Consider the following 20,554-nt stretch of genomic DNA (forward strand, 5'->3'; position numbering starts at 1 on the left):
TTCCTGAAATCATTTTCTTCTGTTGTCATCGTTTGTTTGAGGGGTGATTGGGAGGGCCCCTCCTCACCCGTTGATTGCCCATGGGTCACCGAGCACCTCATCCCCGTGGGACTCTTCCCCGCCCCCTCCCCATCACGCCATGCCCACCAAAGGCAGGATGCAGCCCACGCTGCCAGGCAAGGGCAGGTCCCACGGGTGATGCCGGCCCAAAATGGGGGCTCCCAGGTGCAGGACTGTGCCCCGGCCCCGCTTGGGTTTACGACAGGGGAGGATGCTCTGCTGGTTTGCCTCGGTGGGGTGGAAAATACTCGTCACCCCCACGCACCACCCGTCAGGACGACACGGCCAAATCCATCCCCGCGGCGTGGGCAGCCCCGGTGTGCCCACGCTGCCTGGACCGGGCAGGCGGGTTCTGCAGCTCCCCGTGCCCGCCCGCAGCACCAGACACCCCGCTACCTGCCCTGTCCCGCCACGGGCGGCCGGGCCGGCTCGGCAGCAGGGTGTGAGCCAAACGCGGGGCCTCCCGTGGGGCCTCGGGCGTGCGGCGGCACAGCCGGGACCTTGTGCAACGTCGCTGTGCTGCGAGCACAGCCGCCCTCCCACGGCCCGGCTGCTCAGTCCCATGGCGCCTCGCTAGAAGACTTGTAGGGGGTGTGGGGCTCGGTGAGGGGGGGAAATAGGCTGTCTGTAGGGCACGGGGAGGGAATGGCGCCGCCAGCTTTGGGGAGGGCAGCAAAAGTGTGTTTATAGAAAGGTTAAAACCCATGAAGCTGGCGGAAGGGGAGTAACCCGTTGCAAAACGGCCCTGAAACCTTTTCCTCCCTGTGCCGGGGTTTGGTGCACGGGCCAGGGCAGCAGCAGCAGGACAGAGGACGTGCCACCAGTGACGAGGGGGGGCACATTGCAACAAACCCCGATTCAGAGTCCCCGCTGCCGTTGTGTAACACGGACAGATCCTCTTTGTCTCCTTTTTCTTCTTGTGTTTTTTTCCTCCTCTCACTTTTGAGCCCATTTTTTGTGCCAGCCTAGATCTTGGCCTGACATTCACAGGGCTGCTCCAGCTTCCACTGCACCAATCACCCTTCTTCGCCTTTTTCTGCAGCTTCCCCATTGCTCCCGGCCAGGCTGGAGGGCATTTCTCCTCACCAGTGGCACCTTCATCTCTGGCCATACCAATGCCAACCCTGTGCCCTGTCAGGGGTGGCAGCGATGCCACCCGCCCTGGCTGATGTAACACTGTCGCAGATTAACCCCCCAGGGAGGCTCAGGGCATAAGCTGGGTGCTGAGCCAACGGGCACTAAATAGGGAGCATGACCCCAGGTCAATCTGTCTCTTCCCAAGAGTCACTTTTTCAGGCAGGATGGGAGCTGGTGGAAGTTCCTGGGGAATTTGGGAAGATGCTGGGGAACGGATTGGGATTTTTTCCCCCTGAGTGCTGCAGTGGGGGTGGTGATGCTGGAGCCGTGGGTGTGGGAAGGGATAAGCAGCGAGTGGTTGGGAGCTTGTGCCTCGCTTTCCCCACACTGGCAGTGAGGAGGCTCAGCTCTCTTTTTGGGCATCACCAGGGCATTGCCGTGCTGGGAGCGGCACACAAGGAGCTTGCCAACTGCTCCAGTTTAACAACTCTTGCTGGGGAAAGGCAGGAAAAATCCCTACCCCTTTGCTAAAAGGCTTTGGAGAGCTGAAGCGACACGTCCAAGCATGCAAGGACAGGCCAGGGCTGGGAAAGCAGCCTTGGCTGGGGAGATCTCAGCTTGTGTCTTCTCCACTGGGCCAACCTTTTTATTTAAATACCCTCCCCATCCCAGCTATCCTTACAGCCTGCTTTTCTGGCGTGGCATGCCTCTGGCTCCGGCACCGCCGAACGCCGCCGTCTCACGGTATCAGAGCTGCACGCCAGTCCCCACATTGCCCTCGGCAGAGCACCAAAGCACCTCCAGCCCCACAGAGCCCCCTGTCACACCCGCGACCCCACATCATCCACCAGCACCTGGTGCGGGTGGGCCGTCCTGGCCAGGCAGCGTGCCACCGCTGCCAGCACCTTCCCCAGGCGACGGTCCAGCGCCCGCAGGTGGGGCTCGGCCAGGATGGGGGCCAGCGGGTCGGCAGCCAGCGCCTCCCGCAGCAGGTCGCTCAGGCGGTAGGGCTGGGTGGCCAGCAGCTGCAGACGCAGGTAGGTTGACTTCTTGATGCTGCCGTAGATGAGGGAGGGAGAGGTCTCAGCCCTTCGGGGGTCCTCTCCCTGATGGCAGCGGTAGGGTGGGTGGCAGGAACCCCTTACCTGCAGCATTGCTGGAGGGGGGCCAGGATGGATAGTTCATCACGTGAGTGCGTGCCGAAGCTGGGGGGGGGGAGAAAACCACCAACAGCATCAGGGTGGCATCGCCCTGTGGCACAGAGCCCAGCGTGGGGTGCATTGTGTCTCCCTCCCACACCACTTTACCCGCGGCCGTTGTCCAGGTGGAGGAGGAAAGTGTCGTTCCCAAATTTCTCGAAGGTCTCATAGTGGTGCCGGTCCATGTTGCCTGTGTCAGGGCAACAAGTTTGTCATCAGGTGGTGGGCTGGGAGGTGGAGCACCTTCTTGGTGCGAGAACGAAACCCAAAGGCCAGGGAAAAGGGGCTGAGGGCACCTCTGAGGTGCTCATCTAGTGACCGTGGCCATGGGGGGGACCTGAGCAGAGCCCCCAGAGCCTCTAGGCCCCTTCTCATCTCCACAGCCCCGTGGAGGGATAACAGTGGCAAATGGAGCAGAAGTAACAGGAAAGGCACGGCTGGGTGGCCGAGGACTGGGAGATGGGAATCCCTCCAAGTCAGATGATGGCAGAGGGACAGTGAGGGGAGGAAGCATGCCCTGGGTATGCGAGAAGCAGCACAAGCCCCAGGAAGCATCACCATCCACCCTGGCTCCCCAGGGGCTGCGTGTGGGAGACACTTCTCATGCCCAGGGTGTTCAGCTGGGCCCTCCCTGGCATCTCTTGTCCTTCAGAGCCCTCTGCTCTTGTTTTGGGTAAGGGCACAGCTCTCTGCAGCCTGAGTGGTGGTGTGGCCAGCAAACCTTGCAGGTTGTGGAGCTGTTTGGGTCTCTCACTCCCAAGGCGCCCCCACAGCCCCCAGCACGTCACGGTGGGGCTCACCCATAAGGAAATCGAGGACCGCCATGTCGATGAGGTCAAGGAGGTGATGGCCCCTGTCGTAGGGCGGCGTCTCCCGCACCTTAGCGCAGTAGTTGGGGTTCAACTCCCACCTGTGTGGGGGGACATGGCCATGAGAGCAGCCATGGAACAGCTCCTTCTGCCCCACGGCTCTGCTACGCTGTGCCCCTCGTGCCCAACTCACTCAGCCTTCTTGCTCTTGTGGTAGGAGCGGCGCCAGGGGCTGCGCCAGGAGCGGCGCTTGGCCAAGGTCTTGTCGGGCAGCAGGGTGGCCATGGAGCCCTCCAGCTGGTCCGGCCTGCCGCAGACGGCGTGCTCGGTGGAGCAGTAGTAGGAGCACTCCCCGTAGAAGCAGACGTTGCCCACTGGCCGTGGGGACAAAGCAAAGGAGGGTGAAAAGCAGGAAGGCAACGAGGCTGCTAACCCCACGCAGGTTGGTCTGGCAGGCAGCCAGGTGAGGATGCTCCATGCATCGTGGCCACCTGCCACCAGCAAAGCAATGGCAAGGAAGGAGCAGAGAGCCCTGCAGCAGGAGCGGGAGCAGTCCCCAAAGGGCTGCTTCCCCAAAGGGAAGGTCTTTTGCAGCCACAAGGATTCTGTGCTTCTATGATTTACTGCAGAATTTCAGGTTGATAGGACATGATTTGTTCTCGTATCTGGGAATATTCTGATTGTACTGTATTTTTTTGCCCCGGCGCAGGGGAAGCCAGGGCGGGAGCAGCTGGTTCCAGGTGTACTTTGTGCATGGATGGCGTGAAACCTCACCTGGGGAGATGAAGAAAGTCTTGGCCAGTTTCTTGTCCGTGGTGATGTCACGAATCTCCTTCGTTATGTTGACCAAACGGCCAGAAACTGGAGGGATTCGCCGAAAGTCCAGGATCCTGAAACACAGGACTAGGAAACGTTTCTCGCCGATCCAGGCTGGTTTTCACAGTGAGTTATTAAAGCTGCCGTGAGATGGGGTTTCTCCCATGACAGGGAGGAAGAGGAGGGGCGAAGGAGCGGTTTCTCTGCCGCTTTGCTGTTGTGGGATGGCAGAGTTGGATGCCAAGCTTGTGCTCACCTGTCCAGGTGGAAGGCTGCAATCTCTGCGTTGTGCCGCTCAAAGTCTGAGAAATAGAACAAGTCGGCGGGGGTCTCCTGGTCCCGGGTCTGCCTGGGGGGAGAGAGGAGGGGAGGGCCAACAGCCATGGAGGGAGTCACCCTGAGCATGGGCTTGGCTACAAACCACTCCTCACCTTGTGTTCCTGCTGCCACCGGAGGCACAGCCAGAGCTGGTCTCCTCCAGTCACTCCCCACTGGGTAGTGCAGTCCTCACCAGCCTGGACCCCACGCACCCCCTGCTCCCAACCCAAGGACTAGTTGGTCCTGGATGCTCATCATAGACCACCTTCTTCTTTTCACCACTGGAGGTCACTACCCCATCACAAGCTGCGCCCAGCCTGCTGCAAGCATCACCAGGGAAGGCAAGGGGAAGGGGACCGTCCCGCATGCCTCAGTTTTGGGGTGGACGAGTTGAAGCAACACAGGGCGCAAAGCCTGTCTCCTCTGGCTGCCGCTCCCCACCTAACGGGACCGTGTGGGTGGGTTATGGGGTTGTCCCTGGCTCTACTCACTTCATGGGCTTGAAGAGAGCCTGCCCATAATTTGGAAATGTCATGATGAGCTTGAGCTGGGTCCCACCAGTCTTCTGGACTGAAAGGAAGCACATGGGGGTGAGGGAGGACGAGAGGCAGGGGCAGCGGGGCAGGGGTGCGGGCAGGGGTGCGGGCAGGGAGGTGGTACCCGAGCTGACAATCCTCTGCATGGCCAGGTCCTGGAGGAGGGGGAGCAGCAGGGGGTCCCGGCGAGGGTACAGCTCATAGCGGTTGATGCCGACGTGGAATTTGAGCCAGGTGGGGTAGGTGTCGTAGGCCGTCTTCCCTGTCGGGGGGAGCGTCTCGGCTTTACTGCTGCTGACCCTGCAGCCCAACAGCCACCACCACCCCAACAACGATGACAGTATTTAGTTGGGATGGCATGGGTCTTCTGTCCCCAGGCCCTTCCCAAGAGCCAGCATGTGGAGGCTGAGGCAGGTGGAAGGCCCAGCACAAGCCCTGGATGGAGATAAACCCTCTTGCCCCATGCACCCTTCCTGGGGCTCTTGGTACGAGGGCAGATTCCATCTGTGGCTGGTGGCCAGGAAGACCTGCTGGCACAGCCAGAGGGAGCTCAGTATTTTATCTCACATCCCCCCTGGAAAATACCCAGGGTTGATCCTGCTCCTCTCATCCGTGTCTTTATTTCCTTGCCAGAGCAGCTCGTCTCATCATTTTCCCCCAAGGAATTAGGTCCTGGGAATACAACTGGCTACACCTCTCCACATGCTCACTGGGGACACGTGTGTCCATAAAACAGGGGTGGAGGAGCGTGGGCTTTGCAGCCATCCCCAGGACCAACCTGAACTTCCACCCTCAACGTTCATTTCCCATCATGGGACAGTTTTATCCCATACCTCTGGTTTCCTCCCTGAGTTTGGATTAGCATTATCCCCGTCTCTGTGCCTCCTGCAAATTTGCAGTTTGCTGGCATTCAAGGGGAGCTCCTGGAGGTATCTCCCCACCTCTGCACCAGCACACACCAACACTGCAATGGGACAGTCTGGCACAGGGCATCTATAACCCAAACCCACCTCTCTCTCTCTCTAGGAAAATGGAGACTGTGTCCCTGTCTCACCAAAGCAGACCAATCTCCCGTGGTTATCCACAGGCAAGGTGGTCCTCAGACACAAGGCAAATGCCCATTTGCAGAAACCAGCCCTCAGACCAGCTTTTATTCTCTCCCAGTTTTAGCTGCCACCACGTTTGGAAGCTGTATTCTTGCCGTAAGGAAGCTGCTACGTGTCAGTGACGCTAAAGCTTTTAATATCTTCCCTCCTAATTAGAGGTTAGTAGACCAGTGATAAAAATAGGCAGCTGGCAGCGGTGAGCTCACCATACGGGCCGAGACTAAGGAGGTCAGGCGGTGTCCTGCGAAAGGCAGGACAGGAACGGCCTCGTGGTTAGAGGTAACCTACATCGTAGGCTTTGCATCTCCAACCTATCAGGAGATGGGGGTAAAACTGGTTAAAAATCTGGAGTAGGGGCTTCCTCATATATGTGTGTATAAATATATATATATATATAAAACAAAGGCTAGTTGGCACTGAGGAAGGAAAGGGAATGGCCTAAAGGATACCCTACGTAACACTGTGGATAATTCCAGTCTCCTTTGGCTTGGCTTCGTGCTACAGGCTCCTGAGTAGCAGCCCAGAAATTCAGGGCTGAGAGTGGACCTGAGGCACAAGAAGAGTGTGCTCAGCCACTGGGGCCCCTCCAAGGGTGGGATGCTGATCTGCACGAGGAAACAACAACGTTTGCTCCCTGCTGCATACCCTCCCAAAACCCACTGTATCCCTCAAAAGCAAGCCAGGGCCAAGCTCCCTCCTCACCATTCATCACTCCCGCTGCTGCGCAGGCTGAACTTCTCCATGGGATTGACTACAAACAGCTTGTCTTTCTCCGTCACCTCTGGCATCGGGGTGTTGTAAAGAGGATGCTCGAAAAGCGCTGCCAGCTTCGATCCCTCAGTGCTGCCCTGCCACGGGATCCTGGGCTCCCCAGCCCTCTCTGCTCCCCGCGGTCGGGAGCTTTGCTCCAAGGAGCCGTTGCTGCCGCTGAAATCCTGAAGGATTCGCAGGCTCAGCTTTTTGAGGCTGGCCAGCACAGGGCTGCCCGAGGGCACACCTGAGGCTTTCGGTGCTTTCCCGTCACAGCCGCAGGGCCTGTGGGCTGCAGAGAGAGTCAAATCCATCGCCAGGTGCACCAGGACAGCCAAGAGCAGGAGGAAGAGGAGGCTGACTTTAAATTTCCTTAGGAAAAGTGTTTGCAGCCAGTGCCTCATCCTTCCTTGGCAAGAGGTGGGCGCCCACCCAAGGGCTAGAAGAGAGCTGGTGTGGCCGCAGACTCAGTGCAAGACTAGGAGTGAGGCGTCCTGGATTTAGAGCATCACAGCAAAAGAGCAACCACAGTGGGCACAGTGGCAGGAAAGATCTGTGACTGCGTGGGGTGCCGGACAGCAGCGGGATGGGCTGGGAGGTTATGATGGGGTTTATCAGTGCTGATAAGGGATGAGCTGGCAGAGCCAAGGTTAGCGTGAACGGGGCAAGTTCCAAATCAATAGCCACGAGGCTGGCTTGGGGGCAGCGATGGCTGCAGATAACCCCCTCTGCACCATCCTGTCACCCACATGGAGCTTCAGAACATTTCTTGGTATACAGGGCATTGAGGTAGTTCTGCCTCTCTGCAGCACCCACCCTGCCTTGCACTGGGCAGCTCCATTCTCCACGTCAATCATATCTGCACACTCGGGAGCCAAGAGAGTTTTGTTTCTCAGCCAGAGCAATTTTGTCACCCTCCCTCATCAATTCAAGATCACTTGTTCTCAAGGCCCCTTTCAAAAGCCACTCAAATAAGGTAAAATGAAGGGAATGTGAGTAACAGCATCCCTGTGAGGGGAAAAACTAGGCTGGCGGTGTGAGGAAGGGCTGCCAGGCAGGTGAGGTTGAAGGGCAGGGATGCTCCCAGGGCCCCTGAAGCAGGCAGGGGAGGTGGGCAGGCAGGAGCAGTGGTGCTGCCTCAGTGTGAGCACAGAGACCCATCGATCGCTGGGAAGGACTGGCACCTCATGGTAGGGAAGGACATCCTGTTTTTACAAGAAATTCCCCTTTGCTCTGAGAATGAGGGAGCCCTGGCACAGGCTGTCCAGGGAAGGTGTGGAGTCTCCTGCTCTGGAGGTTTCCAAACCCATCTGGACACGTTCCTGTGTGACCTGATGGGGGTGAACCTGCTTTAGCGGGGGGTTGGACTGGATCATCTCTAGAGGTCCCTAACCCCTGCCATTCTGTGATTCTACGATTCTATGAAATTCACTTTTCCACTGCCACCCAGGGCCACAGAGCTGGGCTGTGTTAGCAAGAAAAGGTTGGTCACTAGTAGGGAGGGAGTTTTGGATTTATTAAGAGACAAAGAAACATGGGACCACCCCCAACAAGCCCCCAGGCTTGGGTACAGAATCCAGAGTGATGTTTTTCCCTCTTTCCAATTCCCCAAAGGCTGCAGAGGGCAGGTGAAATCACTCAGTGTCATGTACCAGCAGCCAGCTCAGACGTCCTCACCCAAGCCATGGAGGGAAAAATGAGCGGCAGGCAGGAGGGGGGACACCAGAGACCCTCTTCCTCTGCTGCCCTCCCCACGCTGTCCGTCCGGCGCGGGCTCTGTCAGTGTGAGGCCGGTCCCTTCACCCCCCAGCCCCGGCAGTGTGGTGAGAACGCCGTGTTCCCTGCGCCCGCGGCTCGCGTGTCCCACGGCACGACAGTTGCCTGGAAACCGCCTCCGGCTGACACTGTCAGCCGCCCCAGATTCAGCCAGCCCCGCGTCCCCTTCCCTTGCACCAACAACATGGCCGGTGGGAGCCAGGGCGACCGGAGAGGACGGGGAGAGCTTTCCAGCCCGGCTGGCGAGCTCGAAGCCCTGCAGAAGGAGCCGAGGAGAGGGGAGCAGATGGCTTCCCCGGGGAAGGGAACACAGCGTCTTGCTCCAGGAGGTTTACTGGATCCAGTCCGGATGTAGGGTTTGGAAAGAAGGTGCCTAGGAGGGGCTGTAGCTGGAACACAGGATCGTTAGGTCATTGCTTAGCAAAAAAAACATACACCAGGAAAAAACACGTGCATCAAAGGAGCTCGGCTTGGCTCCCAGAGCAGGGACACGAGTTGATTTAGGCCAGAGCCAGCCCTCGGGAGACAGAGGGCAGAGGAAGATGCCCTTCCTTCCAGTGCCCCAAACTGTCTCCAAGCTGGGCTGAGGGGTACAAAACCTCCCTGTCCTCCCTCCCCAGCCAAATGGGGTCAGAGACCCTGCAGGCTGAAACCACTCTACTGACCAGGAGTCCCATCCCTGGGCTAAGCCCTAGGAGTTTGCAATCCTACCCCTTCCCCTACTTAGCATCCTGCTGGAAAGCAGATGCAGGTGGATCCCACGGGGCACTTGTACCACTTAGCACTTCAATGCTGGCATTTAAATATTAACCAAAAGGTTTTTCAGTGAGTCAGCCTTGAGCCCCCAGCAACGGGGAAGAGCTGGGGAGCTTCAAAGCCCGCCTGCATTGCATTGCCTGGCAGTGTGGCCACGTAGCTTGTTGCCATGACATCATCACAGAGAAGCAGTTGAGTTTGCACCTCTTTCTTCCCCTCTCCCTCCCTCACCCAGCTTCCCCTTCACCTTACCCCTTGCCAGCGGGTTGGAGTCACCCTTGGTGAGGAGGAGGAGCTGTACAGCCAAAGACCACTGGCACCACGTCAGGACTCCCCAGGAGCTGATAACGATGTTGCCCACGTGCCCTCAGCAGGGAGGGATGAAATCATGAAGCACAGCCCTCTTCTGAGCTGCTGAGACAGCTTTCGAGGCTGGGCAGGTAAGGGAGGGTTGTTTTGGCTGGCACCCTTGCATCACCCTGGGTTTTTCATCTCCTTTTCTACACCTGACTCAGCCTGATGCTTTGATGGGTAACGGCAGCAATGTGGAGAACACAACAGCAAGCCACCTGTTGCCAAGTTCCCCAGCTTTCTGCTGAAAATTCCTGAGGCAAAGTCCTTCCGCAGCAGACTGCAGTTTTATAGTCAGAAGCAGACAGCCCTTAGAAGCTCCAAAACATCAGAGGGGTCCCTTGTGGGAAAACACAGGACAAAGGGAGCATCTGATCCACAAACCGTGCTCCCCTGAAAGTTACAGGCATGGCTGAAAAAGGAGAGTGAAAGTCTTCCTTCTAACACACCAGGCCAGTGCAGCACGGCTCAACTTGCAACGGCGTGGTGGTTTAGCCCAATGTCCACCCAGTCATAAAATCACTCCCCCTCCTAAACTGGACAGGAGAGAGAGAGCAATATAACAAAGGGCTTGTGAGTTAAGGACGGAGAGATCACTCGGCAATTAGCGTAACGGGCAAAACAGACTCAACTTAGGGAGGAAAAGGTTTGATTTATTAAAGAAACAATAAGAGCAGGGAGATGAGAAATAAAACCATCTTAAAAACACCTCTCCCCACCCCTCCTCTTCCCGGAACTTTCCTTCCTCCCCAGCAGCTCAGGGGATGGGGGTTGTGGTCAGTTCATTACAGATGGACTTTGTCGCTGCTTCTTCTCAGGGGGAGGCCTCCTCACACTTCCCAGTGCTACACTGTGGGGTCCCTCCCATGGGAGACAGTCCCTCATTAACTTCTCCAGCGTGGGTCCTTCCCATGGACTCCAGTTCCTCACAAACTGCTCTAGCATGGGACCTCCCACAGGGGCAGCTCCTCACACACTACCCCTACATGGGTCATCCACCAGGAGAACAGTCCCTCAGTGACAGACTGCTTCAGCCTGAGCTCCTCACAGGATCACAAGTCCTGACAGCAAACCTGCTCCAGTGTGGGCACCTCCCCCACAGACTCCCAGGTCCTGCCAGGAACTTGTTCCAGGATGAACTTACAGAGTCACAGCCTCCTTCAGGCATCCACCCACTCTGGCATGGGGTCCTCCATGGGCTGCAGGGGGACAACCTCTTCATCATGGTCCTCACCACATATCACAGGGGAGCCTTTTCAGTGCCTAAGCACCCTCCTCCCCCTTCTTCTGCACCGACCTTGGTGTCTGCAGAGATGTTTTCACATTCTCCCTCCCTGTTGCTGCTGCAGTTTTGCAACTGCGCAACAACTTCTCCTTCTCAAATATGTTATTCACAAAGGCATTACCTCCATCACTAATTGGCCAGGCCTGGGTCAGGTGCAGGGTCCAGCTTAAAATTGACTGGCCCTGACCCTGTCAGGTACAGGGGAAGCTTCTGGCAACTCTTTTTCTTTAAAGAAGCCACCCCTGTAGCCCCCCTGCTACCAAAAAACCTGGCCCAGGCAAAACCACTACAAACGGGCAGGAAACTGATGGGTCTTACTCTTACTCAGAGCAGGGGCCTAGACACGCACAGCTCAACCTTGGGCAGCTGAGGTTCGTGCTTTTGTGTGCGGCGCCAGTGATGGGTGTGCAAGCCAGCTAAGACAGGCTGGTTGCTTTGTGGCAATTTCCTGTGGGCAAGCTGTTACCCGTGGAAACAAAAGTAGCCTGCTGCTCTCCTATGAGCCACCATGCACTTGGTGGAAGTACAGAGTGGGAGGCGAGTTGCTGCCAGTTCACACCCAGCTCCCCTCCATCTGTGTGCAGGCTCTTACTGGGGAAGGGCCAGGGAGCGGTCAGCCTTGGCTTGTTGCCCATGTGGGTCAGGGAGACATCAGCTGTGGTCAGCTGGAGGCCACACAGATAAACTGGCAGACAGGCCAAAAGCTTGTGTGCTGAGATAAGGGGCTCCCTGGATCACCTGCAGGTCACCATGACCCTGCACAGATGCCTGTGACCAGAGTGTCTGTGCAGATGTGCACAGCGGTTAATTATTCATTAGTGGGAAAGAGGCACAAATGAAGTGACTACAGTATGGCCAAAGGCATCATTACGCACTCCAAACATACTGGCTTTACCTTTTCCTCTGAACCCAGAGGAGATAGAAAGTCATGGAAGAGAAAAAGAATGCTTTTTCCACCTGCCAGCTGCAGAAAGTGCCGGACAAGAGGTGCTGTCTCTGCACGAAAGCAGCCAGCTGGAGCGAGCCAGAGCACCCACACCAAGAGACAGCTCAAGGATTTGGAGTCTTCTACACCACACAGCGACCCTGCCCCTGTCATCCACCACACAAGGCAGGTATCCTGCTACCAACTACCTCTGATACCAGTTATGCATCCTCCCTACCTTGCAACTCCCTTCCACCTGATGGAGAAGAAATTGTGTGAAAGGATGTCAGGCCCACGCAGCACAGATGGTCCAGATCTGAAATCACTTCTAGTTGTCTTCATATTGCTCTAACCCCTGGCTGACAGGAGAGCTCCTGACAGGATGAAATGGAGGAAAGACACCTCCACCAACACCCTGAGGTTCAGAGAAGGAACAAGAGGAATTGTAAGACCCTCCACCAGTTTGATCCGCCACATTGATCTAGAAGCATCCTTTAGAATTGAACTGTGACCTAGAGAGTGACCTCTCAAAGAAACTCTGCAAGGATCAAGGAAGCTACAAAGGGGAAGCACCTAAAAGTCATAGCAGAGGCCCTCTGACTGAGTGGGGGACGGCAGCACACTCCTTTGCTGCTGCTGCTTAGGTAGCTGCACGGGCTGAGGACTTTGGCCGGCAGCACTGTGGGCCTGGCAACCTTCCTCTGCATCACGGCTCGCACTGCTGCAAGGAACCAAAGAGGAGGGATGAGAGCACGTCTCTGGTATGTACAGGTCACCCAGGAAACATGTGGGATGGAGACTCCTCAGTGTCCTCCCTGCCCGAGCTACACTGTGGCTTGCTCATTTCCATGTTTCCTGAACTAGTTTTCCTTCTCACCCTCCACTTTGTGGTTTTCATTTTAGAACACACACACACACAGAGAGAGAGAGAGAGAGAGAAAAGGACATCTTACTAAATTTTTATTGTAAAAACACAGTTCCCCAGGGTTTATATAAATAAGCCATATACGTAACACAGTTTTATGTTCATTCCATCCTCCAACGTTGACAGCTTTAAAAAAATAAAATGAACCAGGCTAAAAAAAACCACAACCAAACACCCTCCCTACCCCCATGCAAGTCCAAAAAGAAGTTAGGTTCCTGATGACCAAGTGATATCTCACACTGAGCCTCCTTCCTCTACCAGCCTCCAAACAAGATGCTGAAAGTACACAGCACTTGCTACACCCCCAAGAACTGACAGGGAGGTATTTGAGCCTCACGAAGAGTTGTCACCCACTCCCCAGGCGTCGTCAGCCGCCCGTGTTTTCCTGCCATCACTGCGCGCAGCGGGTGAGAAAGGAGGGGGCAGTTTGCATGGCAACCTCCTACGCCCAGGCAGCTCAGCTGCTGTACCCTCCCAAAAACAGCGGGGAAGGGAAGGCTGAGCCTGCTTCCCTGCAGCTAACACCTCCACAGGCGGCCCGAAGGGAGACCCTTGGCACTGCCAGTTCCCTATGGACATCTTAGAGTGGGGGGGAAAAAGGTATTTGTGGCATTCAGAGAGAGGAGAAGCAGGTGCTGGTCAGAGCCACAGCACGTGGCACCAGTGAAGGCAGAGGAAACAATGTAGAAAAAGAAAAAAAAACCCAACCCCATGGGGCTAGATAGCACCTTTTATGGGGCTAGACAGCACCTTTCCTCTTTCATTTCTTTCCCCCTCCTCATCCTGTGGAGTGTCATGACACTACCTATTCCCCACCTCCCTCCTGCTTCAGCTCAAGCACCAAGGAAAGAGCCACAGGCAGCTGAGAAATCCCCCAAGCAAGGACAGGAGAGCTTAGCACGTTTATACACACCAACTACATGTATCCCACAGGACTGTAAAGTCAGTATGAAAAAAAACAAGAAGAAAAAAAAAAGTCTTGATGTTCAACTATTAAAAATAAAGCCCCACCTCCAGATTGTACAAAACCTGTTAAGAGAAGGAAGAAATCCCTCGTCTGCAGCGAGCCAGGGACCCGGCCAGATGTCAGGAGCACTTCCAGACACACACAGCCAGGCTGCCACCAAAGAACATGTACAGTAGATTCTTCACCTCGTGAGTGATCTCAAAGCCAAAGCCTTCCCCAATCACCACGTGCCAGGACGACCCAAATTTCTTGTCCATCATCTCTTTGATCATCTTGGCAGCGCTCTGGAGAATGGGACGGAGGAGAGTATAGGGTGAGACAGAGCAAGCAGTGAGGTTTTTATGCAAACACTCTCCTAAGCCTTCTTCTCCCTTTAATAGCCTACTCCAGCCATAGGCAACAGGTACAGCAGCTGCACTGCAGGATCTGGGAGCTCCCCAGAGCTACACCCAAGGGTGAGACAGGTCCCTGCTTTCAGCCGCCTCCGACAAGAGCAATTTAAGAGCTTCATCTGCCAACCAATCCCTTCTCTTATCCACGCAGGATGAGGCAAGAGTTCTGGTTTAGATGGCTGATCTAAAGTTATGCTGGGTGCAGTGAGAGGAGATTCAGGTCACTAAGCTGTGGCTATTTTTACAAAAGTCCTTGTGGGGTTTTTTTCCCCCTTTAGCTAATTACCAAAACACTGAAAGTAGGCTGACTTTGAAAGGCTCACTTCTCCCAGACCACATCGTGCTTGAGCTAAAAAAAAAAGTGACAGAGGAAGATTTTAGTGTCTCAGGCAAGATGGGACAGAAAAAAAAAAAATAACTGCCACTGCAGCTTTCCCTTGCTGCAACACAAAACTGCTCTGGCAACGAGCAGCCTGTGCCCTGCCCATGGAACAAGGTGTTTTCTTTTGTCATTGGTTCTCAGCGTTAAGGGCTACTCCACTTCTGCACCATCCCCGTTTATACAGTCTCAGTAATTTCACTCAGGAGGCTGAAAGCTGAGGGAAGACTTAACAGACTGTACCTACAGCTTCAAAGACTTTCATGTACTCATCCCCAAAACAAAGGGTCTATCTACATACAAAGGGTCTCCATACAGTTCTGACCCAAGCCCTGAGGGCACAGGACACGTTATGAACAGAGCAGACACATGTCACAGGCAAAGGCAAGATCAGGAATGAGGTAAGGCTTAGGAGGCAGCATTGTTGCTAGTCTCTGCTTTCCTGCACTTTGGATCTTGCTGACAAAGCAAATGAATCTGAGATCTATCCAAGCTCTTTGCCATCTCCTACCCTTACTCAGTGCAGAAAGAGTAACAGGATTTGACTCCACTCTGCCCTGTCCCTGCAGGTTCCCTGAGCTGCAGCAGCTGAAGGCTGGTCATCTGGGGCTATGGCTAGTACCTCATTGTTGGTGGCGTATTTCTCACATGCCGTGACACACAGCTCCATGGTCTCCACACGCATCTCCTCCGGCATGTCCGTGTGCTGGAAAGAGAAAAGAAGCGGCAGGAACTAAGCAGAAAAGGAAAAGCTGGACACAGGACAATGAACAGTGAGCAGCCTTTACTTTGCCCAGGCTACAGTGGGGCCGTAGTGTGCTGGGCATGGGCAAAGGGCAGCTAGTCCCTGGGACTGTTAGTGCCTGCTGCAAGGTAGGGGACAGCACCAGCAACATCATACCAGTAACAATTCTGTTATAAGATGAAGGGAAAGCACATTAATGCTGCTCCAGACTTAACCCTTAATTATTGCTGCAAGTATTACAAAGCACTCTAGATGAACATAGCCTTTTCTTCCTCTTCTGCTATCTGGCTGGCTGGCAAGATGTTTTTACTCCTAGCTCTTTTAGGAAGAAAAGCAAAATTGCATCCAGAACACAGAGAGGGTTCCCAAGGCAGCACGTTCAGTTTGTTACATTGCTTTGCCCCAGACTCCCCTGGGTCATTGGAGAGGAGTGGGAAGAACAACAACGCTAACAAATTTCCTTGACAGAGGTCAAGGGCAGGGAGAAAGCAGCAGCAATGACTGGGATCCTTCCACAGGGCTGTCAGTACGCACACTCTCGCAGTAACTCCATGGGAGAAATGCTGGCTTGGAAAGTTGGTAAGAATGAAGGTAGAATTTCGTCTCTCCAACACTGGTAAATACATAATCCATCCCTCTTCTTACCCTAATCAGTGGGAAGCTGTGAAGTCTTTTATAATCTGCCTCCTCCTTTTTCCCCTCCCCGGTGTCTGCCATGGTCCTTCCACAGTGACCCCGGGAAGGGGCGGAGGGGCTGCTCAGGGCTCGGCAAGGAGCTGCGGCACAGGCGGCCGAGAGGAACACAGGCAGAGCAGCTTCAGCAGGAGGGGAGGCTTCTCAGCCCAGAGGACACTGCTTGAACAAAAACAAAACACAGGAAAGAAAAGGAAAGATCTGAATTCAAATGGAAGGCCAATAAAACCATTACGAGAATGTTGCCGCTTGCATTTCAGTTACTTGTTGTTTCTCAGTGCTGCACTCACATGTGACTTGAGACACCTTCCAGAGCATTAGTGCCAATAAAACCCAGTGCATTTGCCATAAATGAGGCTTCAACAGAACAGCACTTTCCCAGAAGCATCAATTGAGCTTGAGGGAAGAGCCAACCCAGGGTACACTTTCCAGCAAAAGAGGGGGGAATGATCCACCAGTCGCTATGGCTATTGATTAACTCCAAAAGGATTCTCCCAGGACACTATTATCCACGAGGGCTTCGAGCAAAGGGCAGGAGCATTTTAAGGACAGGATTAACATACAAAGCTGGATGGAAACGTTCAACAGGAACATCTTGGTCTGCTTTGTGCACTCGGTCCTCATGTCCCCAAGCATTTGGCAGCTGAGGAGGACCATATGGAAAAACATTGGACCGTGCCTCCGGGTCTAATTACCAACCAGCCTCTTCTCGGGCAACGCAGAGGCAGGAAGTTTGACTGTCTGACTGGCAGTTTCAGAGAGTTTCACTGCAGCCCTCCCTCTGGTTCTCCCACCCAGAGGAAGGAAAAGCGATCCCATATTGAAAGGTAAACAAAACACACACAGTCCCAGGCGACACCACACAGACCAAACACGGAGCGCTGCTGGCTAAAGCACTAACTCTGCCAAACTACCGGCTCCTACCCGAGGGGCCGTGGGCCTTCCCCACCACAAGATCGCTAGGCCAGAACAGACGTGCCAGGGGCCGCACACCCAGGCAGGCCGCACACCGCGGCTGCGGCGGCGAATAGATGGGGCAGGGAGGCGGCCTGGGAGCAGCCCACCAGCCGCTGGCACCGAGAGGTGCACCGCAGCCCCGCCGGCGGGCGGAGAGCGGCCGCGCCGGGAACGGAGCCACCGTGCACCGGCCGGGGGGAAGGGCCGGCAGGGGGTGGGGTGCGGCCAGACACGATCCGAGCGGGCCGTACACCCCGAGCAGCCCCCTCATACCGCAGGGCGGGGAGAGAACGGAGAGAAGGAAGGGCTGAACGAGCGGCCCGGGGAAGGGGACGAGCGGGCTCACTCCCGCGGCCTCACCTGCGCCGCCACCGCCGCCTCAGCGCCGGTTGCTAAGGAAGAGCCGCGCTTGTCATAGCAACCGGCGCGAGAAGTCCCACCCGCCTCGCCGTCCCATTGGATGTGACCGCGCGGCCGGGCGCCTCTGATTGGTGGCCTGGCTTGTCGGGTGATGCGCGGGGTCTTTGGGCGGCAGTGGGGTGGCCGCGAGGTGCCTGTCATGTGTCGCACGCGGCCGCGCACCCATGCCCTTGGGGGGGGGGGGGGGTGTCTCATCATGTAGCCTCGGCATGGTGAGGGTCGGGAGCTGCGTCCAGGCAGCGAGGAGCAGCCGGGGCTGGGCTGCCAGGAGGCTCCTGGCCCTGGGAGGTCTGGGGGACGATGTCTTCCCCGAACGGGGCTGTGGAGCATTAGAAGCGGCTACCCAAGGACACGGGGGAGTCGCCGTCCCTGCCGTGTCCGTGTGGCGCTGAGCGACGCGGCTCGGTGGTGGAGAGCTAATGGCCGGGCTTGGTGGTCGGTCCCAACCTGTATGGTTCTGTGATTCTGTGCTGGAGTGGTCTGGGGCAACTCAGGGTGGGTTTTCAATGGGTTTTCATGGTGTAGGAGGGGCAGCCGCTTATGTTTGCGTGTTGATGCAACTGGGAGGAAGGAGAAGATGACCCTGCGAGGGGGAAGATGGGCCATGAGTTTAGAAGCAGCTCCTGCAGCACTAACATTCATCCCCACTGAGCTCATCACCGGCCTCCCACCCTCCATGGCCTTTATGTTTTGGCCTTTTGCTTCTAGGTTTTTTTCCTTGACTCTCAGCTCTCCGGGAATCCAGTGTAGTCTTTGCATCCCACTAGCCAAATGCTGATGGCTTCTAAGCCACAAACAGTCCTGGGGGTCCGGGGTTGTGTTTGTCTGAAATTGATACAGGTGGAGATGCAGCAAACTGCAGGATAGTACTGAGGGGAAAGACTATTTGTGTGCTGCTGGGTACGATGCTTGGGTTTCCATCAGGGCCCATCCGCGCCTTACAGGGTGGCTTGTGGGCCAGATCTTCAGTGCAGCCTGGCTGGCGTCCATTTGTCAGCGTTGCTGGCTGTCTGCTGAGAGAAGAATTGCTTTCTAGCTGTCTGAGAAGGAAAAGAGTAGGGGAGGAACAAGTGGAGTGCTGTCTGCTCATGAAGATAACATCTTCCCTCACCAGAATGCCCTGTAGCGGTGGGGAGGGCATCTCGTTGCCTCTTTTGCTGGCATAATGTCGCCTCAGCGCTCCTGGTTGTCGTTTGCCTGACAAAGCAGCGGTGGAGGCAGCAGAGCCGGGCTCCTCGGGCTGGGGAAGACAACACTGCAGTGCTCATTCATCTTTCCCTTTGCCTTCGCTGCCGCCGGTGACAGGAATGAAGCACTGCCTCCTGTCCCCGACAGCTTCTGCCTCCTGTGCCCATTCCTTCACCGGCCTCTCGCAGGCACAGCGCTAAAATTGTCAAGAGACAGATAAAAGCTGGGAGATCATGAGGTTTCATTTGGGTTTGAGCTTTTTTTGTGTGTGTGCAGAGGAGATAATTAGGAATAGAATCTCTGTGAGGAAGAAGGTCTTTCCGTCATCGTTACTTTATCTCCAGGCAGCTACTCTAATCTCTCTGGGGACACAGCGCTTTGAAAGCATCATATTCTTGCTGTGGTTTCTTTAATGCTTTAATCCATCTGTAGTTCACCCACTTTTGGTACCGAGCAAGTCGTCGTGAGCTGGTGTGTCTGCGTGCGTGTTGCTCTGCTGGGGAGGAGGCAGGGAGCGCGCCTGCGTAATGCGGCTCGGGGCTCAATTAAAGGTGCTTGAGCTTTTGATCAGTGTGTCCCCAGGGGATGTTTCCCTCGGGAAGGGCTGGGACTGGCCATAAGGATTGTTCATCAGCGGCTCCTAGGTGAAAAGCTACTGGAAAAAAGGGCCAGAGCCAAAACCGCAGCAGGCCCGAAGATAGGAATGCTGTGGGGTTTGGGATTGCGGTGGGTAGATGCAGCGGGGCTGCTGGGCAGTGATGCCTCCTGAGAAAGAAGAGCATCCCGTTGGCCTCTCCCCATCTGCTCTGGCCTGGCACAACACAGGTGGCCTGTTCCTGTGCAAGGTATCTGTGGGCTGCCTCTTTTCAGCACAAAGCCTCGTTGGGCCAACACAGCTAACACATACCATCCCTTAGCCACTGGCACAAAGGGCGCCTATCTGGTTTCACATCACCTGGTGTAAGAGTGTGACCAGCAGGTCAAGGGAGGTTCTGCTCTTCCTCTACTCCGCCTTGGTGAGGCCTCACCTGGAGTCCAGTTCAAGAGGGACAGGAAACTGCTGGAGAGAGTCCAGTGCAGGGCCACCAAGATGATCAAGGGACTGGAACATCTTCCTTATGTGGAAAGGCTGCAGGAACTGGGGCTGTTCAGCCTGGAGAAGAGAGACTGAGAGGGGACCTCATCAACACTTACAAGTACCTAAAGGGTGGGTGTCAGGAGGATGGGGCAACACTTTTTTTCTGTAGTGTCCAGTGACAGGACAGGGAGTAATGGACATAAGTTGGAACACAAAAAGTTCCACCGAAACACGAGGCAAAACTTCTTTACTGCAAAGATAACGGAGCCCTGGCCCAGGCTGCCTAGGGAGGCTGTGGAGGCTCCTGCTCTCGAGGTTTCCAGACCCACCTGGACGTCTTCCTATGGGACCTGATCAAGATGAACTTGCTTTAGCAGTGGGTTGGGCTGGATGATCTCTAGAGGTTCCTTCCAACCCCTGCCATTCTGTGATTCCGTGAATGTAACAACCAGATGCCTTTCTGGAGGTGAAGATGAGCCCAGAGCAAGAGTCTGCTTCGCCCCTCTGGATCTGTAAGGACGTGTCATTGTTGCTGTGCTCTGGCTGGTCCTTTCTTATCCACCACTAGTCACAGACAAGGTCTTTCAGCCTCGTGTCTTCAGCAGCCCCAGTGGCAGGCATGGAAAGAAAGAAGTGCCATTTGCTGCCTGACGTTAGATTGTGTTGTGCTCCGTAGTTGAGAAACAGAAATGGAATTGCTGACTGCAAAATATTTTCCATGTGATATCTCTACTGCCCCATGCTTTTAGCCATCTCCACTGCTGTCGATGGTAGAAGGAGGCTGGAGCGCAGGCTGACTGTTCCTCACGTGGAGGGCACCACAAGGTCTCTCTTCTCTTGATGGTTTCTGGCCAGGTTTTGGGACCTCCTGTGGCTTTCCTGGCATGGGCAAGATGGTCGCAGCTCTCTGGAGGCAGGAGGAGTGCTCAGAGGGGCCAATGGGGATGCTGAAGCCACGTTTTACTGGGATCAGAGCCCCGCTGTGCCATGCTGAGCCGAGGGAAGGCAGAGACAGGGACGCTGGTGTGCAGGAATGGGCGGCAGGC

The 20,554-nt window shown here is 55.6% G+C and overlaps 2 protein-coding genes across 2 annotated transcripts; both read right to left on the reverse strand.

Moving 5' to 3' along the window:
* Positions 1–1,958: 1,958 nt before the first annotated feature.
* On the reverse strand, positions 1,959–7,075 carry LOC104558551 (extracellular serine/threonine protein kinase FAM20C). The gene is made up of 10 exons (XM_061988952.1): positions 6,624–7,075; positions 4,940–5,115; positions 4,771–4,849; positions 4,218–4,310; positions 3,920–4,035; positions 3,339–3,519; positions 3,137–3,246; positions 2,445–2,526; positions 2,283–2,342; positions 1,959–2,193 (listed from the first exon to the last, which is right to left on the reverse strand). Exons 1-10 carry the CDS (start codon positions 7,073–7,075, stop codon positions 1,959–1,961), a joined length of 1,584 nt encoding a protein of 527 aa, XP_061844936.1.
* A 5,636-nt stretch (positions 7,076–12,711) lies between these two features.
* Positions 12,712–17,220, reverse strand: DNAL4 (dynein axonemal light chain 4). Its single transcript, XM_061988953.1, has 4 exons — positions 17,183–17,220; positions 15,818–16,024; positions 15,050–15,133; positions 12,712–13,940 (listed from the first exon to the last, which is right to left on the reverse strand). Exons 2-4 carry the CDS (start codon positions 15,887–15,889, stop codon positions 13,776–13,778), a joined length of 321 nt encoding a protein of 106 aa, XP_061844937.1. The 5' UTR covers positions 15,890–16,024; positions 17,183–17,220; the 3' UTR covers positions 12,712–13,775.
* Positions 17,221–20,554: the final 3,334 nt, after the last annotated feature.

Source organism: Colius striatus, chromosome 1 (assembly GCF_028858725.1).
Source record: "Colius striatus isolate bColStr4 chromosome 1, bColStr4.1.hap1, whole genome shotgun sequence".
NCBI lineage: Eukaryota > Metazoa > Chordata > Aves > Coliiformes > Coliidae > Colius > Colius striatus.